General features: G+C 42.1%; 1 protein-coding gene across 14 annotated transcripts in view; it reads left to right on the top strand.

Annotated features, from left to right (window-relative positions):
• Nucleotides 1-1,139: 1,139 nt before the first annotated feature.
• psd3l (pleckstrin and Sec7 domain containing 3, like) overlaps nt 1,140-19,070 on the top strand; it is a 153,464-nt gene continuing 135,533 nt past the window's right edge. For 2 of the 14 annotated variants that reach the window (XM_021601637.3, XM_090233692.1), the window contains exons 1-4: nt 5,390-5,500; nt 13,712-13,755; nt 14,148-14,259; nt 17,248-18,313. In XM_021601637.3, coding sequence (XP_021457312.2) covers nt 13,723-13,755; nt 14,148-14,259; nt 17,248-18,313 — 1,211 coding nt within the window. In that variant the 5' untranslated portion in view covers nt 5,390-5,500; nt 13,712-13,722. Of the gene's footprint in view, nt 2,355-5,107; nt 5,970-13,711; nt 13,756-14,147; nt 14,260-17,247; nt 18,314-19,070 lie in introns of those variants that run through there. The other 12 variants (XM_021601634.3, XM_021601635.3, XM_021601636.3 and 9 more) reach the window with 9 other exon arrangements.

Genomic DNA, 19,070 nt, shown 5'->3' on the forward strand with positions numbered 1-19,070 from the left:
TTAATGAGCATAATTAATTAGGGTAAGTATTTATAACCCACATCGTCAATATTACAATACTTTTCTATGCATATAAGTCTTGGGCGGTGTTTTATTTCATCTTTACCAGAATTGCATCAGTCTGAGTGACTGTAGATGAAGTCACATGATTAAACGGTTTCTTCCTCAGTTATCAGATTAAGAAATGCCCCAGAGGGGATCTACTGTGCTGCCATATTGCATATTTGCTGACAAAACCTCAAGTGGATATTCTTCTGTACTACCAAACAGCTCCTGACAATGCTTGCTTGCAAAGTTTCACTTTCAATTTGCCAATTTTTTCGGTCTACTGACGTTCATGAGAGTTGGCCTGTATCACATTTATTTCACTGCAGGCCTAAGATATATCTTATGAGCTGTCGAAGTGCAGCCCTATTCAATGATACAATGTATTTCCCAGTAAAAATCCCCCAATGCAATTAATACATTTGCCAGTTTAAGAATTAACAGTATATTCTGTGAATAAACACACTACATTTACCCAATGGTTTCATTTCTCTTATTGGTACTGTGAGAAGCAGTGCTTGTGACCAAGGAAATAGCAGATGTATTGTATGGGAGGGTGGGCATTTCACTGCTGTTGGTTAGATGACCCCAGCACACTCCTAGCCTTTTCACTGTGACAAAGGGCACGAGAGTCCATGTTGATGTGATGATGTCTGTAAGTGAACCCTGGGCATTAGAGGCTTATGTTTAGGTCACAGTGTCAGCACTGATATGTTAGCTTGGGATGGGGGATGGGCTTGATGTGTGTGTGTGTGTGTGTGCTTTTGTGTGTGTGCGTGTGTGTATGTGCATGTGTGTGTGCGTGTGTGTGTGTATGCGCGTGTGTGTGTGTGTGTGGCAGGGAGGGGGGATTGTAGAATGATCTGACCAGATGTATCATAGTGACTTCATAGCAGTTGGGTCTTATGCAAGGTTGCTGAGACTTCGGTCAGCTTTGAGTGGAACTGGTGTTTTCTAAAGTGTGTAAAAGCAGAGAGGAGGGTAACTCTAAAATATACCTTCTTTAGGGCCATTAATAGATCTCTCTCTCGCTCTATGTCCATCTCTCTCTCTCTCTCTCTCTCTCTCTCTCTCTCTCTCTCCCAACTCTGCAGTGACATATGTAGAACTGGCCTTGGGAACCCATCTCCTCTTTCACTGAGCCCTCTGCAGGGCCGTGTTGCCCCCTCTCACCCCCCTCCTGCAGCACACCAAAAGATCCCCCTCCCTTAGAGGAAATGGCCGATCATCATCATCAGGTTAAGACTTCCTTCCTCTTTATTCGACTGCAGTCGCCCTCTAAGGCCCATGACCTGCCGTATCCTGCTGACACTGCCAGCTCCATCGCCACAGAGGAAGGAGGGTCGACGAACAACTCGGCTAGAGCTATAGTGACATCCACAGCTGTAGCCGCAGCACCCATCCCACCTGACCACATAGAGGACTGCAGTGTCACAGCCTTGAGAGTAGACATCAACTCAAATCAAGAAGTAGACGAAAAAGCAGGAGAGAGAGGGGAAACATCTGATTATTCAGCTCATGCTGGAGATGTGGCTTCGGTCGTCTCAGGAGACCCTCAGACTCAGAACTACCAGAACTTATTGTTGAAAGCTGATCTGGAATCAGTGACTGGATTACAGGACCATAGTCTCACTACCTCGGAGTCGGATTTCCCTGTTTGGGTCCTGCGGGAGGACAGTCCTCGGACAATGATGAACAAGGACAATCAACAGCCACTAGCGGGGACACCAACCATCGCCACCAACCCAGCACCCCCCTCTCAAGCTTATTCTGCAGCACCACGAGTAAGCTTCCTGCACCCAGCAGAAGGATCCGTGCCCGACACCCACGGGCCCAAGGCCACTGAGATGGAGATGGACAAGCCAAGCCAGAAGCCTTTCCACCAGGCCCCGGCCCCAGCCCCAGCACCTACCCAACCCAACGTGGCTCCCAGCCCCCATTGCCCCAGCAGCACTAACAGTTGGGTTAGCAGTGCAAAGCAGAAGGAGGCTGGTGAGAAGCCAAGAGGTCCACAGAGTGGTTCACAAGTGTTCCTTAGAAGTCCAGAAGAGCGCAAGACCTTTCTGTATGCAGTCAAGGAGAGGTCCTCAAAGGTACCTGGAGACACGTACAGGAACGCAGTGACAAGGAGTCTCTCCACATGTATAGCTGTCACTCAACCCAGTGTTGTGACCTCACCGGCTTCTTCTTCAGAGCCTTCTGTGGTGAGCTCAGCTATGTCAAAACCCACAGTCTCAACAGTTGCTGCTCCATCCTCTGTGATCAGTGCTGCTCGTCCCTCCATGATAAAGCCTGTTCCAGCTCAGAAGGTGAGTTGCTGTTTAGGTTCTGTGTGTGCAGAGATGTGCTGCTACTGAAAGTGTATCTGATGGATGATCCAGTTACATGTACAGTTGATGACTTGATGAGATGTTGTGGCTTCACATCCTTGATTGTTCCGTAATTACAGTACAGTATACTGTTTGCATTTGTGTCCTTAGGCTACTACATAAGCATGTGATTTTTACGATCAACATTACATTGACAATTCCCAAGAAGAGCATTTGTGATTTTGAGCACTGGGATTATACCAAAACTAACCATCCAGGGCCCTAATGTACAGTAGATTAAACTAACCAGTCAGGGATAAATATAAAGTAGATTTGAGATGTTAAAGTGTTCTTGGTAGTGTAGACATAAAACCAGCCAATCAACTTCCATGAGACATGAGTCATGACAACGTAAGACGAATAATACTCTCTATAGCTCCACACCCAGATGGAATGATAGCTAGTAGGTATCCGGGGCTTGTCTGTCATTCCTCAGACTAAATGGCCTAGAAAGACATATCATCTTTTCAAGAGATAACCCACCGGTCTCTGAAGTCCTCTGGACAATAATCACAAACAGCCCATGGAGCAGTCCTGTATTTTAGCCTCTTGAAATTGGTATTTATAACAAACAGTTCCGCAGTGTCATTACAGTGTAATTACCGAAGAGACAGATTTCACACACATCTCCTGGTTGTCTGTGTCCACACTAATGAAGTAATGAGATTATTAGTATTTAGGTGGGTTAAACCCACCAGTATCCTCTGTCTAACCTTAACCCTCTGTAAATAAATCCAACTCAACTTATTCTTGTAGGCCTCTCCATGCTACTGTGGTAAACTGAACATCGCGGTCTGTATTCACAAAGTGTCTCAGAGTAGGAGTGCTGATCTAGGATCAGGTCAGCACTCTTATTTGTTATGATTTGAAGGGCAAAACCAATTATGTGTTGCTTTGTGTATATAGGCCATGGTCGTCTTTGACACCATTGGGATGCCATAGTATTATTATAGGAAAACCTTCAAAATAAGATTGAGGTGAGGGGGGTGTCAATGGCTCAACCTGGAATTGGATCACCCCCTAGTGTTGAATTTTCAAATATTGTACTGGAAAATAGGAATACTGCTTTATTTGCTATGCTTTATGAATTATTTGCAGAGAGGATTAAACAATATTATTCCACGAATCCCGCAAATTAATCCTGCGCTGTCAAATATATGATTAACAATGTCCTTTCTCTCTTAACACTCTGATCAGATATGGCAGTCTGTGATCTAAATATCCATGCATTTGCAATGAGGAACACGTCTATATTTACATAAATGCAGTGTACAGCAATGCAGTGTACAGCGGGGTGGATTCCTGCTTACAGACATCAACAATAATATCATTCAAATCTGCCACATTGGAAAGAGACAAGTCTTTTACAGCTACATTTTCTGCAATTCTAGCCATTTTGCCATGGGGTGGAGAAATGTTTGCAGTTTTAAAGCTAATTTCCTGCAATTCTACACATTTTGTAAGGATGTCATGTTAATTTGATATCTGAGTGAGAATGACTAACAAAATCAATGGGGGGCCCTTTGAGATCAGGGCCCCTGGGTACGTGGCCTGCGGGCCCAGTCGGTATTCGGCAATGATTACTACAAGTTTATAGCTGGCTAGACTAATTACCAAACAAAAAATTGTTGACATGGCTAATGGAGTAACTGTCAGTGACTGATATAACATGAAAAAAACTGCTGATGCACATCCAAATTTTGAAATTGCATCTAGTGTGTTCTACTAAATAACAATTTGGGTTGGGGGGCCCTTACCGGCCGGGGGCCCTAAGCACAAGTTTAAGCCTGAACCCAGCCCTGACCACCCAGGAAATTATGCTACAGAGTATTTGTTTTCTTTAAGAATCAGACAGGAAAAACTGGTTTTTTCCACTTATGTTCTTGCTTAAAACAGCAAAATCATAATCTCCATTTCTGTGGGCTTGTGCACATCTGTGCCACCCATCCCGTAGCTTGTTTTCTGTCTTGATGTTTGGGAAGTCTAACACTTTGCAGTAAATGTCTATTTAAGGATTACATGTGGTGATGTAAAAATACAGACATTTTTGAAAGATATACATGATAATGGTGTTTAGTCTGCCTGTGCCCCTAGAGACCAGTAATAGAAGAGAGTGGTGAAAAAGTACTGTATCAAATAAATGTACATGCCACAGAACATAAACCCTGCATGTATAGGCCGACTGCCACATGGAGCTTTGCACTAACTCTATTCATTTTGTACCATACATTTCTTGCCAATCATTATCTGAGAGGTATCATGGGCTGTGTTTTTTTGTTGTTATCTGTACAATCAGGTTATTTTTCGGTTGAGATTTTCAGGTTTTTGTAAAACGTGTGTAATATGGATTCGTTTCCAATTGTATTAGTGAATGTACAGGATATACATGGTACTGTCCAATGAAATTCTTACTTGGAGGTTCCTTTTAGACAATGCAACAACAATAAGAAATAATAAGAATACGAACATAAAGTAAATGTCTCAGTAGAATATAATATACAGGAAGGCACAATTTATAGTCATGCTGTACAGACACGCTTGGCGATTGGCAACACCGCTTAAACCAAATTTAAATCGTTTCTCATGAATGAGGGGAAATTGTCGTCTCAGAATTTCTGAACTAGCAGCATGGGTTCCAGATAATAGTTTAGCCATAGTCATGATAGCCTATCATCACGGGGAAAACAACTTTCATAAGCACAAGGTAGCCTACATAAATACAGCATGCATGACTGAAATTCTCTATTCTAAAATGATTGCAAATGTATGATGGATAGATAGTTCATGAACAGGTTTTCATGCTGCCAGTCAGTTTAATCTTTGGATAAGAGCTTCATTATTTTCCTTTCTCGATGTCCTGTATCTGCCACAGGATAATCTACCCTCGTTAGATCAGGAATAGTATGAACTACGAAGCGATTTCAGATGGGAACGTACCATGTGTCACCATATTTGAGGGGAAGGCTGGAAAGCGTAACAAAAGTCAATAGATAAACACCGAGGGCAAAGTGTAGCAGATAGGAAGCGGGAGTAGGACGTCGGATCAAGAAAATGCTTTGCACACAGATGGAATAAATCAATCGTTGGTAAGTAAATGCATTGTTAACTACCCGAAGAACAAACTTTTCGAGTCAACAATGGCTGGTTATTGGATTCAGAAGGATGCTGGAGCTGGCTGAAGTCGAATTCGTGGTTAGCTCGCTGGCTAGCTAGCTACAGTACAGTAGTTCGTGGGGTTTCGAGTTCCTCCAGTCATCCATTCCCAGCCAGACGGATTCTGCTCCTTGGATTGAGGGCTGCAAGTAGACGTTACGAGTAGTGCAAACCACGTCCTGCATGTTAGGAAAACGGGTCAGCTTTCTTCGGATGACAGAACTGTTTGATGCGTTTGTAGCATAAGTCAATATTGGCTAGTTTTATATACTGAGAAATGGTGGTGGTGGGGATTTCAGTCAGTCAAGGGATATGAAGTGAACAACTGTCAGAACAGCTTGCCAGCTCCTTCGCGAAGAGTGATCACAAAATATTGGGGATATGGACGAGAGTGATGATGGGGTAAGGTGCTTATAGCAGTAACGGCAAACTGGCTAAAATAAATTCCATAATGTCTTCTTGTTGTTGTTGTTGTTGTTTTTTCTTTATAGCTAGTTACCTAGCCAGCTCAGAATATAACGATAATTTGGCTTGTTGGCTAGCACATTGTCAGCTGTGATTGCTACTGTTAGCTGTTGTCCCTGGCAGTTGATAGCATCATGCTATCTATCTAACTGTCATATCTCACCATTGCAAGCATAGTGACAAATATAAAAAAAAAATACAATTTTGCCAAACGTCTTATGTTTGCCACTAACGTTATATCAGTAAGAATATGTAACGATAGCCAAGACATTTTGAAATGTGTGGCATGCTGTGGTGCTGGATAAGTATCAAGTGGAAGCTCTTTGTTGTCAGGAAGCCACTTCAATTCACCATATTCTAATGTTATAGTCTAACTGTTAGCTAGTTAGCCAGCACTTTTCATTTTATCCATTGAAGAGGCTAGATTTGGTTGTTTGTAATTCATGATCAAAGCCTAGTTTTCACTCTTCACTAAATCAACTTGCTCTTTATTTTTGTAAATTTTGTGAAATAAACAATTTTTACGGTAAACCTAGTAGCTACATTATTTACAGTAACTGAGTTGCTAGTTCAGTTTTCAACACTGTAGTCATTGTAACGTTATTTTGAAGGTAGATTCAACTAGCCAAGGGGTTTAACATAACAAGGATGCTCCTATAATATGAAATTTAAATTGGCTGTGCTTGCTTGGATTAATCCTTGGATCAGATTCAAATCTGGGGTAGAGCCCCAACAGTGTTTTCCCCTCAGCAAATGTTTCCACTTCAGTATTTTCCCCTCATTCGCTCTTCAATTTCAGGAGCTTTAGCTAGAAGTCAGCGGGGTCTGCCTGAACTAATTCTTCACTTTGTACAGTTGTCCTCTGTTTGGATGTGATTATGTTAATGTAATTGGGAAGGCTTGGAGTGGTCCAGCAGTCTTACTGGCATTGTAAAATGAATTGCCAAGAGAGCAGTGCATTTAGCAGCAATGGCTTCGTTCGTAAACTGTTTGATTGACTGAGTACAGGATTGAAAAATCGGCAGTGTTTCTTTCTCTTGCTTTCTTACACAGTCAGGATTTGTCATAAATTTACCTTAGTGAGAAGACAGATCACATGGTTAAATTCAAGGGGCTCAATATGTTACTTATTGTCCAAGACACATCTTACAGTTCATCCCATACACGGTGCAGTTGATCCACTCGGCCTTTGTATGACAGAACATTAGAGATGCATCTCACAGTCCCTTAACTGGCTGTCAGAGACAATTTCCCTCCTAAGTATTTTCACTACTTATGAGGATGACCTGGTTTTACCACATCATAGCACAGTTCTGAAAGACAGTCTTTATTGTATTGCTACATAAGCCTTCAATGGCCCCGAGTCAGGATGGGCCAGAAGTCTATCCTGTGTGCAATAGGAATGCCTGTAACCTGTCATTAAGAGCACACTTCCTTCACTGTTCCAGAAAATGTTAATGACGACATAGGCTTTTTACGGTGTTCCCCGCTTACACTCAGTAGAGAGATTTCTGCCACCTCCGGTAGGTGTCCCGTGTTTGTCTGGGATTCTGTCTCCCCCTGTTCACCTGACACTTGGCCTGGTCTGACATGGGAGTGGCTGCATATGGTGTTGACTGGCCTGACAGCTGTGAAGGATGCATTGTTTCCTTAGGGGAGAGACAGAAACAAAGCATTATGCTAAGAGCCAGAAGGGAGCTGGGAATTGGCTAGTCTTTGTACAGGAGTAAGGCTATCATAAAAAGTGGCTTGATCAACATCAAATAATAATTTAAATGATTCTACATTTGTCCTGTTATCAGGTGAATTAAAATCAGTGAGCATATAAGATCATTATTGCTTTCATTTGGTTGACTTCCTCCCTGCTAACCTACTCTTTAGCTCATTTCTATTAGCATTGCCTCCTAAATCAGCTCCTTCTCCCGTAACCCATACAGCACAGATTTTGGGCAAACACTCGTCTTTTTTTTTTTTTACAGGCAAACAAGGAATAGTTTTTTCCTCGGCTAATGTGAATAGTGAGAGTTTTGTGTCTTCTTGGACAGACCTTCCTTTACCTCCATGAGTCAAGCTAAACCCAATGACACATGGGCTTCTGTTTTCCATTAATAAAGTGTGCATGCATTGCAAACCTCCAAAAATGAGGTCTTGTAGCAAAACATGACTTGATTTGGTACATCATTTAAAAGTGTTTGGAATCTTTCTGGTGTTTTTTTTCTCTCATTATGCATTGGCAAATGTAATTCACTAATGCCGTGTAGCCTATCTATTCTATTGTATCTAAGGTCTCCAGATGCACAATCATTGTTATTGAAATCCTGTAACAGGACTTTTCCGGAACAGAAATGTGATAAGGAAATGTAAAAGCAGTCTTGCCCTTGCAGAACGCCGCACTAACTAGATCGTGTCTAATTCACAAGCTCCCTCCCTATAAGGAGTCTGCTTCTTCCTATAAGTAGTGCCCTACATGGAAGCCCCCATTTCACCTCATTAACAGATGTTATTATCACCTCTTAAATGGTATTACCCTTCAGGGTTCATATCCAGTCTATCCTGTTTGACTGATAGGTCATATGACAATCCCACTAACTAACATCCAGTGATCTGTAAAGGAATACAACTGCATCACCAACCCCATTTATATGCATGTTATAGGCCTACATCTTTGGGTCAAATGTATTGGATTTTTAAACTCAGTTTAAAAGCACTTCGTTGAAGAGAGTGCAGATATAAAGCCCTGTGTCAAGTGACTGATGTGTCTGGTACCTGATATAAATAAGAGATTTGGCAAGAAGCTGCTCTAAAGGAAGCTCTTTTGTCCTATTTATCAAATGCTCATGAAAGATCCAAAAGTGGATTATACCGGAAGATTCATGAGATTCACTTTAGTTGTAATTTATGGCTGACTCTGCACTACAGATTTACAAAGCCTATTTACAAACAGAACAGAGAGAAATACAAAAAAAAAACGGATTGTACTCGAAGTAGGTTAGATGAGCATTTTTAGGCATATGACATTACTGGTCTGGAATAATAAGACTAACATATTTTGCTTTGATAAAAGCATATTTTTGCCTCCATTTCTTGTTACTTGTATTACTCTCTTCTAAGTCTTCAGTCCAATGGTGTACTTACTATGTACCATTTCATACACTCACAGGACCAGGTTGTGAACACACACATTAGTTCTGTAATAATTAGTACTTTTGCACCTCGTCCATTACATGGTAACACAGAAACACAGCCACAACAGATCACAGGTAGACATGCTGCTCAGCTTTTAGCTGGAATGTTTGCCCATGGCAGAGCCACTGTGGCCCAGCCTTATTATGGCATTGTAAAAATGACAGGGGAAACGTATTTTGTCATCACCCTCGAATGACTGAGGATTGGTCAGTGTGTTCATTTGAGGAGCATGTCATCTTATGCAACTTCTCAAAAGCAGATTTTCTTCACCTTTAGCCTATCTGCTGTCCTGGCTTGATATTGTCTGGGACATTACTCTCCCTTTAGAGAGTTAAAGTTCTCTAGGAGTCTATGTGGGCCGTGCCTGTGTCATAACGGAAAAGCTGACCTGTAGGTTAGGCGCTCCAAACGCAGTGAACCAACTGTGCAGCTGCGTGTTCCGAGCCATCTGCACTTTTCTTTGAACCTCCAAAAACATTTTCCGACCCTAGATGGATCGGAGCACGGTCGTCCCACAGCCTTTTGGATTGACAAATACTTACTAACCATAAAATACACAGCGGCTGTATTGTTTCTGACCGTGTTTACTACTCTAGTAGCGAAGACTTGCTCTTTATGTGTGTACTGTCACAGTTTACAATAACTTTAGAATGCTCGGGTTTGTCCCCCGAACACTATCCCTGATCTCTGCACACTGAATGACTGAAGTTAAGAGGGTTGAAAACCTTTTCATTGACTAAGAGGAGCTTCTCTAATTCAGGAGATGCAGGTAGGCCAATCTATTTTCACTTATTTAGTGTTCAGTATTTTTGTGTTCACCTAGATATGGTTGGTCTTTTTCTCTCCTTATCAGTACAGCAGAACAGTTGCACCATTATTCAACAACTGTTCCTCAGTCAGTTTGAGTTAGTGTACCATTTGATAACATTGGAAATAATGTCAAGAAGCATTTTTTTTGATTGTTTGGAATAAGATGTTTGTTTGTGGACTGGGTAGGGTATGGAAGTCCCCCAGAAACTTGTCAGTCTGCAAGTCCTTGAAAAGAAAAAGCCCAACCTTTTTCTGTGCTTGTTTACACAAGTCTCACACATGCTGAGTTCTGGAAGCACTATACCTAGTTCTACAGCCGAGCACATCTTTCACAGTCAAAGTAATGATATCCTGTTTGAGATGTACCGCTACTTCTTTTACCCAGATGTAAGTTTGGCTCAGATATTGAGCTAGCAAAATGCAATACATCCTACACTCTAATGTCCTGTCCTGGGATGAGGCAAATTTGAACCAAAAAATGGGAACCCCCTTTCCTCATTTTGTCAAACATAAACTGTTTCATTTGACTAATTCCCCAAAACATTGGGATGGATTTGCAATGTTTTATTATCCTGAATCACGCTGATCTTTTGTCATTCATTTCCATCAGATTTAGGCAGGTCATAGGCAGGTCATTCACTGTATATATACTTTTCTATTGTGTTATTGACTGTATGTTTGTTTATTCCATGTGTAACTCTGTTTGTGTCACACTGCTTTGCTTTATCTTGGCCAGGTTGCAGTTGTAAATGAGAACTTGTTCTCAACTGGCCTACCTGGTGAAATAAGGCATTTCAGCTCAGATGTGGATCTAGTTTAGATGTTCTCTTTTCAAATGTAGTTTGATGCCTTTGAGGACGAAACGTTGCCAGATTGGTTACGGGCAATTCCAAGTAAACAGAATTATGCTGAGATTCGCTTTAAAATTCTCAGTTTTAAAATGTATGCTGAACAAAAAACATTGATTTAAAATACATTTTAAAAAATGACTGCAAAGTTTGGTAACAGTATTAAGATAAAATCTCCCTCCATTTTATTCTGTTACCAAACTTTATATCTGCACAGTTCTTCAGATATTTCACTTTAAAATCTATACCAAACAAAACATTGATTTCAAAGTTGAACAAAACACAGAACTCTATGCACAATGACTACTGTGCAGATGCAGAGTTTGGTAACAGAATAAAACTGAGATTTTACTGTAATTTTAATTTTTACCAAACTTTGAAAATCAATGGTTTTTGTTTGGTCAAAATGTTTAGTGAAAATCTAGGTCTCAGTGTAATTCTGTTACCATGGAATTGCCCTTACCAGAGAGTGACTTTACTGTAGCACAGGCAGTGAATTTCTGAACCCTCTGGAGTATGATAACTCTTAGCTCGAGTTCTTGAGGTCCAGTGTTTTCTAGGACCTTGATGTGACACTGCTCTGGCTCCTGTGGGAAAGGACAATGTGCTGAGTTATTGTGCCTCTCTGGAGTGTAAAGAATAGACTAATGTAAAGTCCCAAATGGCTCCCTATTCCCTATCTAGTGCACTACTTTTGACCAGGGCCCATATTCCCATATAGTGCACTACTTTTGACCAGGACCCAATGTATGAGTCCTGGTCAAACGTAATTTACTAGATAGGGAATAGTGTGCCATTTGGAATACAGACAAGAGATCGTCGTGACCTTTTTAATGGAAGCTGATTGACAGCTTACCTCCCATGACTATGTGGAAGTCAACTCTATTAATTACCCGAAGCATTAAACAAACTAGTGAATTATGATGTGGCCTTCACCCTCCAATGAGATTCCCAGCTGTTGCTAAGCGAAATAATGTAGTCCATCTGGGCAGATTTAGTAGAGTAGCCTATCTAGGCTAACCAGAGTGGTTTTTTTGTTGTTGCTGTGCGAAATGTTTTCTGTGAAAAACACTGCCATAGTGTCTTGTCTTTCACAAAATGATGGAATTTTGTTAATTTTCTAGGCTTTGTTCACCTTGATCAACACAACAGTTATCATGAATGTCATAACAGTTCCAAAAGATGGTCTCTGTCTAACCAACCACCTCATTTGAATAGCATAAATTCTGTTATTGCAGTCAACATGATGCCTTTTTAGTTTGTGTGGGCATTGAGTCTTCAGTATTGGGGGGGGGGGGGGGAGGGGGGCTGCAAAAAACAACAACACTTTTCTGGTAAAAAAAAAAGGGTCTGCATTCTCACGTCTCACATTGGCAGCCATGGCAACAACAGCTTTCCCACAGAGAGCTAAGTTCACTTCAAAGTTCCTTCTACAATTTAACCTCTCAATTTAGATTGGAATGTAATTTACAAGGTCATTTTACTTTGGAAGTTGTTATTTAGTCTATGTAGGAATTGTAATCAATCATTCAGATTAAGCTAGTGTTCATATTAGCCTACTAGTGTAGGTTATTGACTATTTCTCAATAATGATCTCACTGTGTTTTTGTGGCCCATCTATAGTGTTTTCCCACTCTTCCCCTTTTGTGCTCGTTGATGGATGCTGGCGTAATTCTAGTTTTAGTTGCCTGTCATTTGATCTGCAGAGCTTAATTCTTGTAATGGTCATGGCACTAAGCTTTGGAATGGTTTCAGATGTGGATTTCATTGAATCAGAGTGCCTTTCTCCTGTTGAGTCATCTTGAATGAACGTCATGCAATCACTGTTGTAGACTTTAGCAGAACTAGGCCTATTATTTGTATGGCTGTTGGGAATGTTGGCTAATGAAATACTTTACCGAGCCTTTGCTAAGGTTCAAACAGAATTCACTAGCCTTACTTGGATTGAGAGAGCCAAATGCTTCACGTACATTAGATGGATCTTTCCTATGTGAACCTTTGACCACCTCGGCACTTAGGCAGTAGCTTAAGCGTCTTTTGAGATCATGGCAGGTGAGTAGCTACTCTGATACATGAGACCACTTTCTGATGGCATTGGCGGCCTGGCAGGCAGACATCACGATCTAGAGACGCATCACTGTAAGCTGTTTTTAAGAGAGGCTCTGACTTTCAGAACATGGACTGCTTGAGCTTTTATTGAGAATGCTGTGTGGCATGTTCTTATCTATAACACAGATAGTTTAGGATAATGTAGGCCTGAACTCTACTCCTGTATCACATTTAGCTTTACCCTTTAGCACTGTCTTTGGTCTTAAAAAAAGTCAGATTGTTTTAGAATTCTCCAACTTTGTCAAAGTTTGATTAGATTAGATCAGTGGTTCCCAAATTGTGGGTCCTCTAGGGGTCGGGGGGGGGGGGGGGGTCTGGCTATTGTTTTGTAAACTGTATTTATAACTTGGCAGAAATGTCCAGATCAACTATCCCATGTCAGGTTTTTTTGGGCTAGGTTTTTTAGCCCATAGATTTTGTAGTACACATTAGACATGGCAAAATGTATGGAATTGTAAGAAAATTTGCTTTTAAAACTGCAAAATGTTCTCTGCACCCAATGATAAATGTGTAGAATTGCAGAAAATAAGCTTTAAACCCGGGTAAAATGTTCTCCCTTCCAACAAGAGGTGCACGGCATTTTCCCCAATGCTGGAAGGGGGGGCCTAAGTGAAGAGTTTTGGAACCCCCTGGGCTAGGTTACGCTGTTTCAAGATTTTTTTCATTTGTAATAATGTTATGGTTTTATGTTACAAACTCATGTTAGTTTTACCCTTATGCTCACAGAGATTTTACCAATGAGTGTTCCCTGCTTTGAAAGAGACATGGCGGTAAGTGGCTGATGGTACTCTGTACGTTATAATCAATCAGAGATGTTGCTGTTAAAATCAATAAATCAAACTAAAGCAACCGGAAATGATTTTGGTCGTTTAAAATCAGAAACGATATCAAGATCTGAAGTTGATTCGTAGAGCATGGTCAAGGGAAATGCTTTTGAAAACATGGCCAGATGGTTAAATAGCGGTAGGTCTACAGTCAAGGTGATGTGATTAGCCTCAATCTGATTTTGGTTTCAAAACACCCAGATGAAATGAACTCTGTTTTACTGTCCAATCAATGGCCACTGGTGGAGAGAGATCTCAATGATTTATGAATGATAATGCTTACTTATCAGAGAATCATCTTGCCTACGGTAAATACATGTTCTTGTTTATTCTTGCAGGCTGAAACGTTTGTTTGGGTTAACAGCTCGTCTTCACACGCTCAAAGTGTTGCGAAGGCCAAGTACCAGTTTCTCTTTGGAAAAGGAGACGAGACCAGCTCTACTGAAAGCGGTATGGCACCTTTCATATAATCTACCCCACATGATACTTCACAACAGTATGATGTTATGCTGTTTGCTCTAGCTACGGCTACACTTGGCATTAGGCCTGGGACATTATTCTTTTTCTTTTTAATTGTTCATTTAATAACAACCATGAAATGTGTCACAGTTGGACCCCTGCATTTTGCTGAAAAGTGTTCTTGAAATCCACTAAAAATATAGACTAATCCTGGTCTATTAATCATTCATTATCAGGCCTAATGCATACATTATTTTACTGGCTAATATGAATAATTCTAAATGATTAGTGCAGGACTGCCCAATTACAGTACTTAGCTATTTATAGTGCACTGTAAGAACCATACTGTGAGTTATAGGAAGCTCCTATATCAACCAGTTCTTGATGAATCGGCCCAACAAGCCAGTTTCTCTACAGAAAGAGGCTGTAGAAGTTGAGACTTTGCTTTCACTGCCTTTTAGCCATGAGCTGAACAGAGCCTACTTTCCCAAAGTGCAATGAATAATTTTGGGGAGCTGTAGTAGGGCCTATATAAACAAACCATTTTTCAAAGCAAGCCCATGAACAGTAGTTAAGTGCTGTGTCAAACATTCCCAGAAACTAGAGATGAATAAGTACTGTATAGTGATCTGTTTCTATCGTTCCATTTAGTGTGAACATTAGCCTGTTTGCTGAGGTAATGCTACATCTGCACAGGGAAGACTTCCTCTTTTTATTACCTGTCAAGAGCCAGTCCGATAAGAGGTCTCAGCCCTGACTGGTTACCCAGGCTATTTAGCAGGAGCTTAAAAGGTCATTAGTAGTCCACAGGGATTTGCAAACATCCTCTAGACATCTCCCAAGTGATGCTGCAAAGTCATGACTTAGTGCGATCACTTTCACTCTGTCCACTATCCTATCCTTCTCTACAGGGGTCACACAACTGGTGATCCTCAGCCTCCCTCGTCAACTAGACATTATATACAACTGTTGTATAAGATACGCTGTCTGTGTCCAAAATGGTATATAAAGTGCACTACTATAGGGCCCATAGGGCTTTGTTCTAAAGTAGTGCACTATGCCTGACGCAGCCTCTGTTCTGACGCAACACCAGTCTAAAGGTCTATTGTTTTAACTCCCTGTGTCACCCAAGTCATAAGTTATTTTGATGGCAGAAATCTAATTTAGCATAATAATAATAAATCCCCATGAAAATCCATACGTTTAATCTAGAGATTTTGTTTTGTTTTGGATGCGTCTCAGTCCACCTCATCGGCCTATGTCGAACTTCTGCATTTGCGGTGAAAGGGGACAGAGCTAGAGCGGTGTTTATCAGACCATGAGACATCCTGAAAATCGCTCTTCTCACACAACTGGAGTCGGTACAACCAATCTGCCAACTTCAGTCTGTAGCGTCCAGACAGTTTGGGATACACACTAATATGACCCCTCTGTGGAAAGGTGAGACTCTCTAGGATGCCCACAGGCCTCACAAGACTCGCCTAAAGGTCCCCGGGGCCAGTTGGAAAAAAGTGAATGGAAGTACAGTATATATGGAGATTGTTTAGTGCCAAAAATAAGGAGTTAAATACCTGTCCAAAAAAATAACAAATGCTTCCTGATCTTTCTTATACGCTCAGATATAGGACAGAAACCTCAGAACAAACTTCCCTTTGGATCTATCTGTTGTTCCATGTAGGGAATCTTTTATTCATTGCGTTTGTATGGGCTAATGACAGTAAGGCCAAAAACAATTCCATATGGCTTAGTAGAACCCCGCGGCTTGGACAGAGCTTAGACTCTTATGGGTTAAGAGACATGGCCATGAATCTCTCATGCTATGTCAGTCACTCTCCAGTAGAAACAGATATTGATACAGTAAAAACAAGGAAATGCTGCCATCTAGTGTAATCGTGTTCTTGACATAACGTCTTCTATGACGAGGACATACAGTAACTGGAGACCGAGATCAGGGTCTTGTTAAGTAGGCAGGACATGGAAGAAAACGCTCTGAAATGGAGTGGTACGATCTGAAAAGGAACGATTGCTTTCTTTTACCGTAGCAAAACGGTGTGCCCTAATAAACACAACCGTGTTGAACTCATTGTGTTGGTTTCAAGTATGGGCCTATTAGCCTAAACAGGGCGGAGCAGGTTGCACATGATGTTTTTACTTTTAAGCTACCTCCTGTTCATCCAGTTCTGTTCTGGGTTTCATTAGCCTACATGCTAATGATGCTGTACCTTTGATGGTATTCACTATGTATCACTGTGACAATAGACCTCTTACTTGACCTCATCCACTCCACCGTTCATGTCAAATTAAACTGGATAATTGTATTAATTGACACAGCTGTCTCGTCCAACTCTTCGTGAACAGGTTCAACAAGAGGACAGAGCGAAATACTCCAGGATAAAAACCCTTAGGTGTATTTTGTTAATTTAGTAATTATACATTCTCCCTACATGGCTCAAAGCAGCTTAAAGCTGTTCAATATTTAACTAGATACTAAGGTATTCAATAGAAAAAAAAGACACCTGCTGTTTTGGCAAAATTGTATCCATCACACTCGGCTAATTTGAAATAAATGTTTGTGAATACATGTGAACTGAGCATGCTGAGCTTTGGTCCACTGTCTGAAGCCGTTTGCCGGCCAGTGAAAGGGACATCTGCGTGTGAAGGGACGAAATAAAGAAAAGGAACCAGCAGTATTAGTTTGGATTCATCCCAGCCCTTCCTTGGCACCTCCTAGCCCTTCTCCTTTCATGAAGTGGACACAGTGCCGTAGTGTTCAGACTACAAGGCTTATTCAGAATTAGTCCGAGAGATATTTATCTTACACCGAGAGGAAATACACATCGTTTCACATCCTAAATCAATATAATCTATCTAATGATGGTGATAGCGATGATAAGTAACAATTTATATATTTTTAAAGTGCACATGTGACATTTGTATTGATCTATTTATCTTGTAGTATTTGACATCTCATTTTCTCAGTTTCAGCATCAACCTCTCACGTCTTAGCGGACGAGGGGAGTAGTAGCACCAGTCTAGACGTCTGTCTCCAGGACGATGACATCGATGAAACCTCGTTGTTCCTGGAGATCGACCGTGAGCTGGCCAACCTGCTGAGCGGCCTCAGCGCCAGGAGCCAGAATGCTCCAGCCGCCCACGCCCAACCTGAGGACAGCCTACACCCAGCGGACAGTAGTGAACAGCAGAGCGCAGCCATCATGATCCCCTGTAGCGGTCAAAACGGGGCCTCGCAGGATGTGGCCAGCCGGACCTCAGAGAGAAATGGTGAGGGGGAGGAGACCAATGTGGACCTGGACATGTCTGGCCTGGGCCTTGTTCCACCGGGAGACCCACTCCTCTCGCCCACCTTCCTCCTGGACTCGTGGACGGAGGCGCTGCTGAAAGATACGGCTTCCCTGAGCTCTGCGGCCCAGAAGGCCTTGGGCGTCTCCACCGTGGCGGCCGAGGTAAACGGAGACTTCAGGAATGCGCCCGCTGCGAACTGCCAAGAAAAAACAAGTGCTGGCCTGACAGCTGCTGCATTCACATCTGGGCCATGCTCAGTGGTGGGTGAGGTACCCGTGGTGGACCAGTCTGAACCTACCAGGAGGGGTTCAGAGGCAGCGACCGAGCCTGCCGGAGGGGGGCTGCTCCTGGACGAGGAGTCCCTGGAGGAGTCCAGTAAAATCCTGGCCGAGATCCCAGGCATCTTCACCGCCTTCCTAGACGGGGGCCAGCTGAGGGAGAAGCCCCCTAAGAAACTGCGATTTGCGGAGAGCCGGCCAGGGAGCACGACGACGGTGGTGGCGGCAACAGACGTTTGTGGTCAGATGGGACATGAGCGAGGTAGTGAGGACTCGGAGAAGGGACTGGAGGGAGGTAGGAGCTGCAGCAGTCTGAAGGTAGAGAGCTCTGTGGACAGTCTGAGTCCTCTAGAGAGACTCCCCTGCCGGCTGTCCCTGGAGGACGAGGTGTTCCGGGTGCTCCCTGACATATTTCTGCACCAGAGCCCCGATGGAGACGCAGCACGGGAGCCCAGCTCAGATAGGTACGTCACATATCTGCTATATTCCAAATGGCTTCTGACCCATAGCCACTCCTGTGGGTCTGGGGCTGTATTCAGCTTCATTGTTTTCTTTCAATAAATACGGTTATATGGACAGGAAGTAGCTGATCTTAGATCAGCACTCATACTTTGAGACACTTGTTACATACGGCCTCTGAAAGGATTGGACAGTTGTAATTAAGTTTAGTCCAAACCAGAACAGTCCAAAGGCCAGGACGATCCAATCCTCTCAGATCTACAGGATGTCCCTAGTCCCTAGTGCAGGGGTCTGAAACGTGTGGCTTTGGTGATCTATAATTTGTCAAAGTAATCCATACACTATAGGCCTAATAGTACTAGTATAAACACATCAAATTAGCTCTACTCACACTTGAACAGCCACAGAAAAGGTTATTTGAAAACCGTTGAAGTTGACCACACCCCTTACTATTCAACACAATTCTGTTTTGTTTGAAATGCAGCCAAGTGCGCCAATGTCTCTCAATTTCTTTTTCTTTACAAAAATTTAAATGTAGGTATTTTGTATGTTTATTGGATAGTGATCGATAGAGGTGAATAATAGGAGAGAGAGTGTTGAAAACCCATGCTGTACATCATACATGTGCTACAGTGTGTTGAAAACCCATGCTGTACATCATACATGTGCTACAGGGTGTTGACAACCCATGCTGTACATCATACATGTGCTACAGGGTGTTGAAAACCCATGCTGTACATCATACATGTGCTACAGGGTGTT

This window comes from Oncorhynchus mykiss, chromosome 5 (genome assembly GCF_057628025.1).
Source record: "Oncorhynchus mykiss isolate SJ-2025 chromosome 5, ASM5762802v1, whole genome shotgun sequence".
Taxonomy (NCBI): Eukaryota; Metazoa; Chordata; class Actinopteri; order Salmoniformes; family Salmonidae; genus Oncorhynchus; species Oncorhynchus mykiss.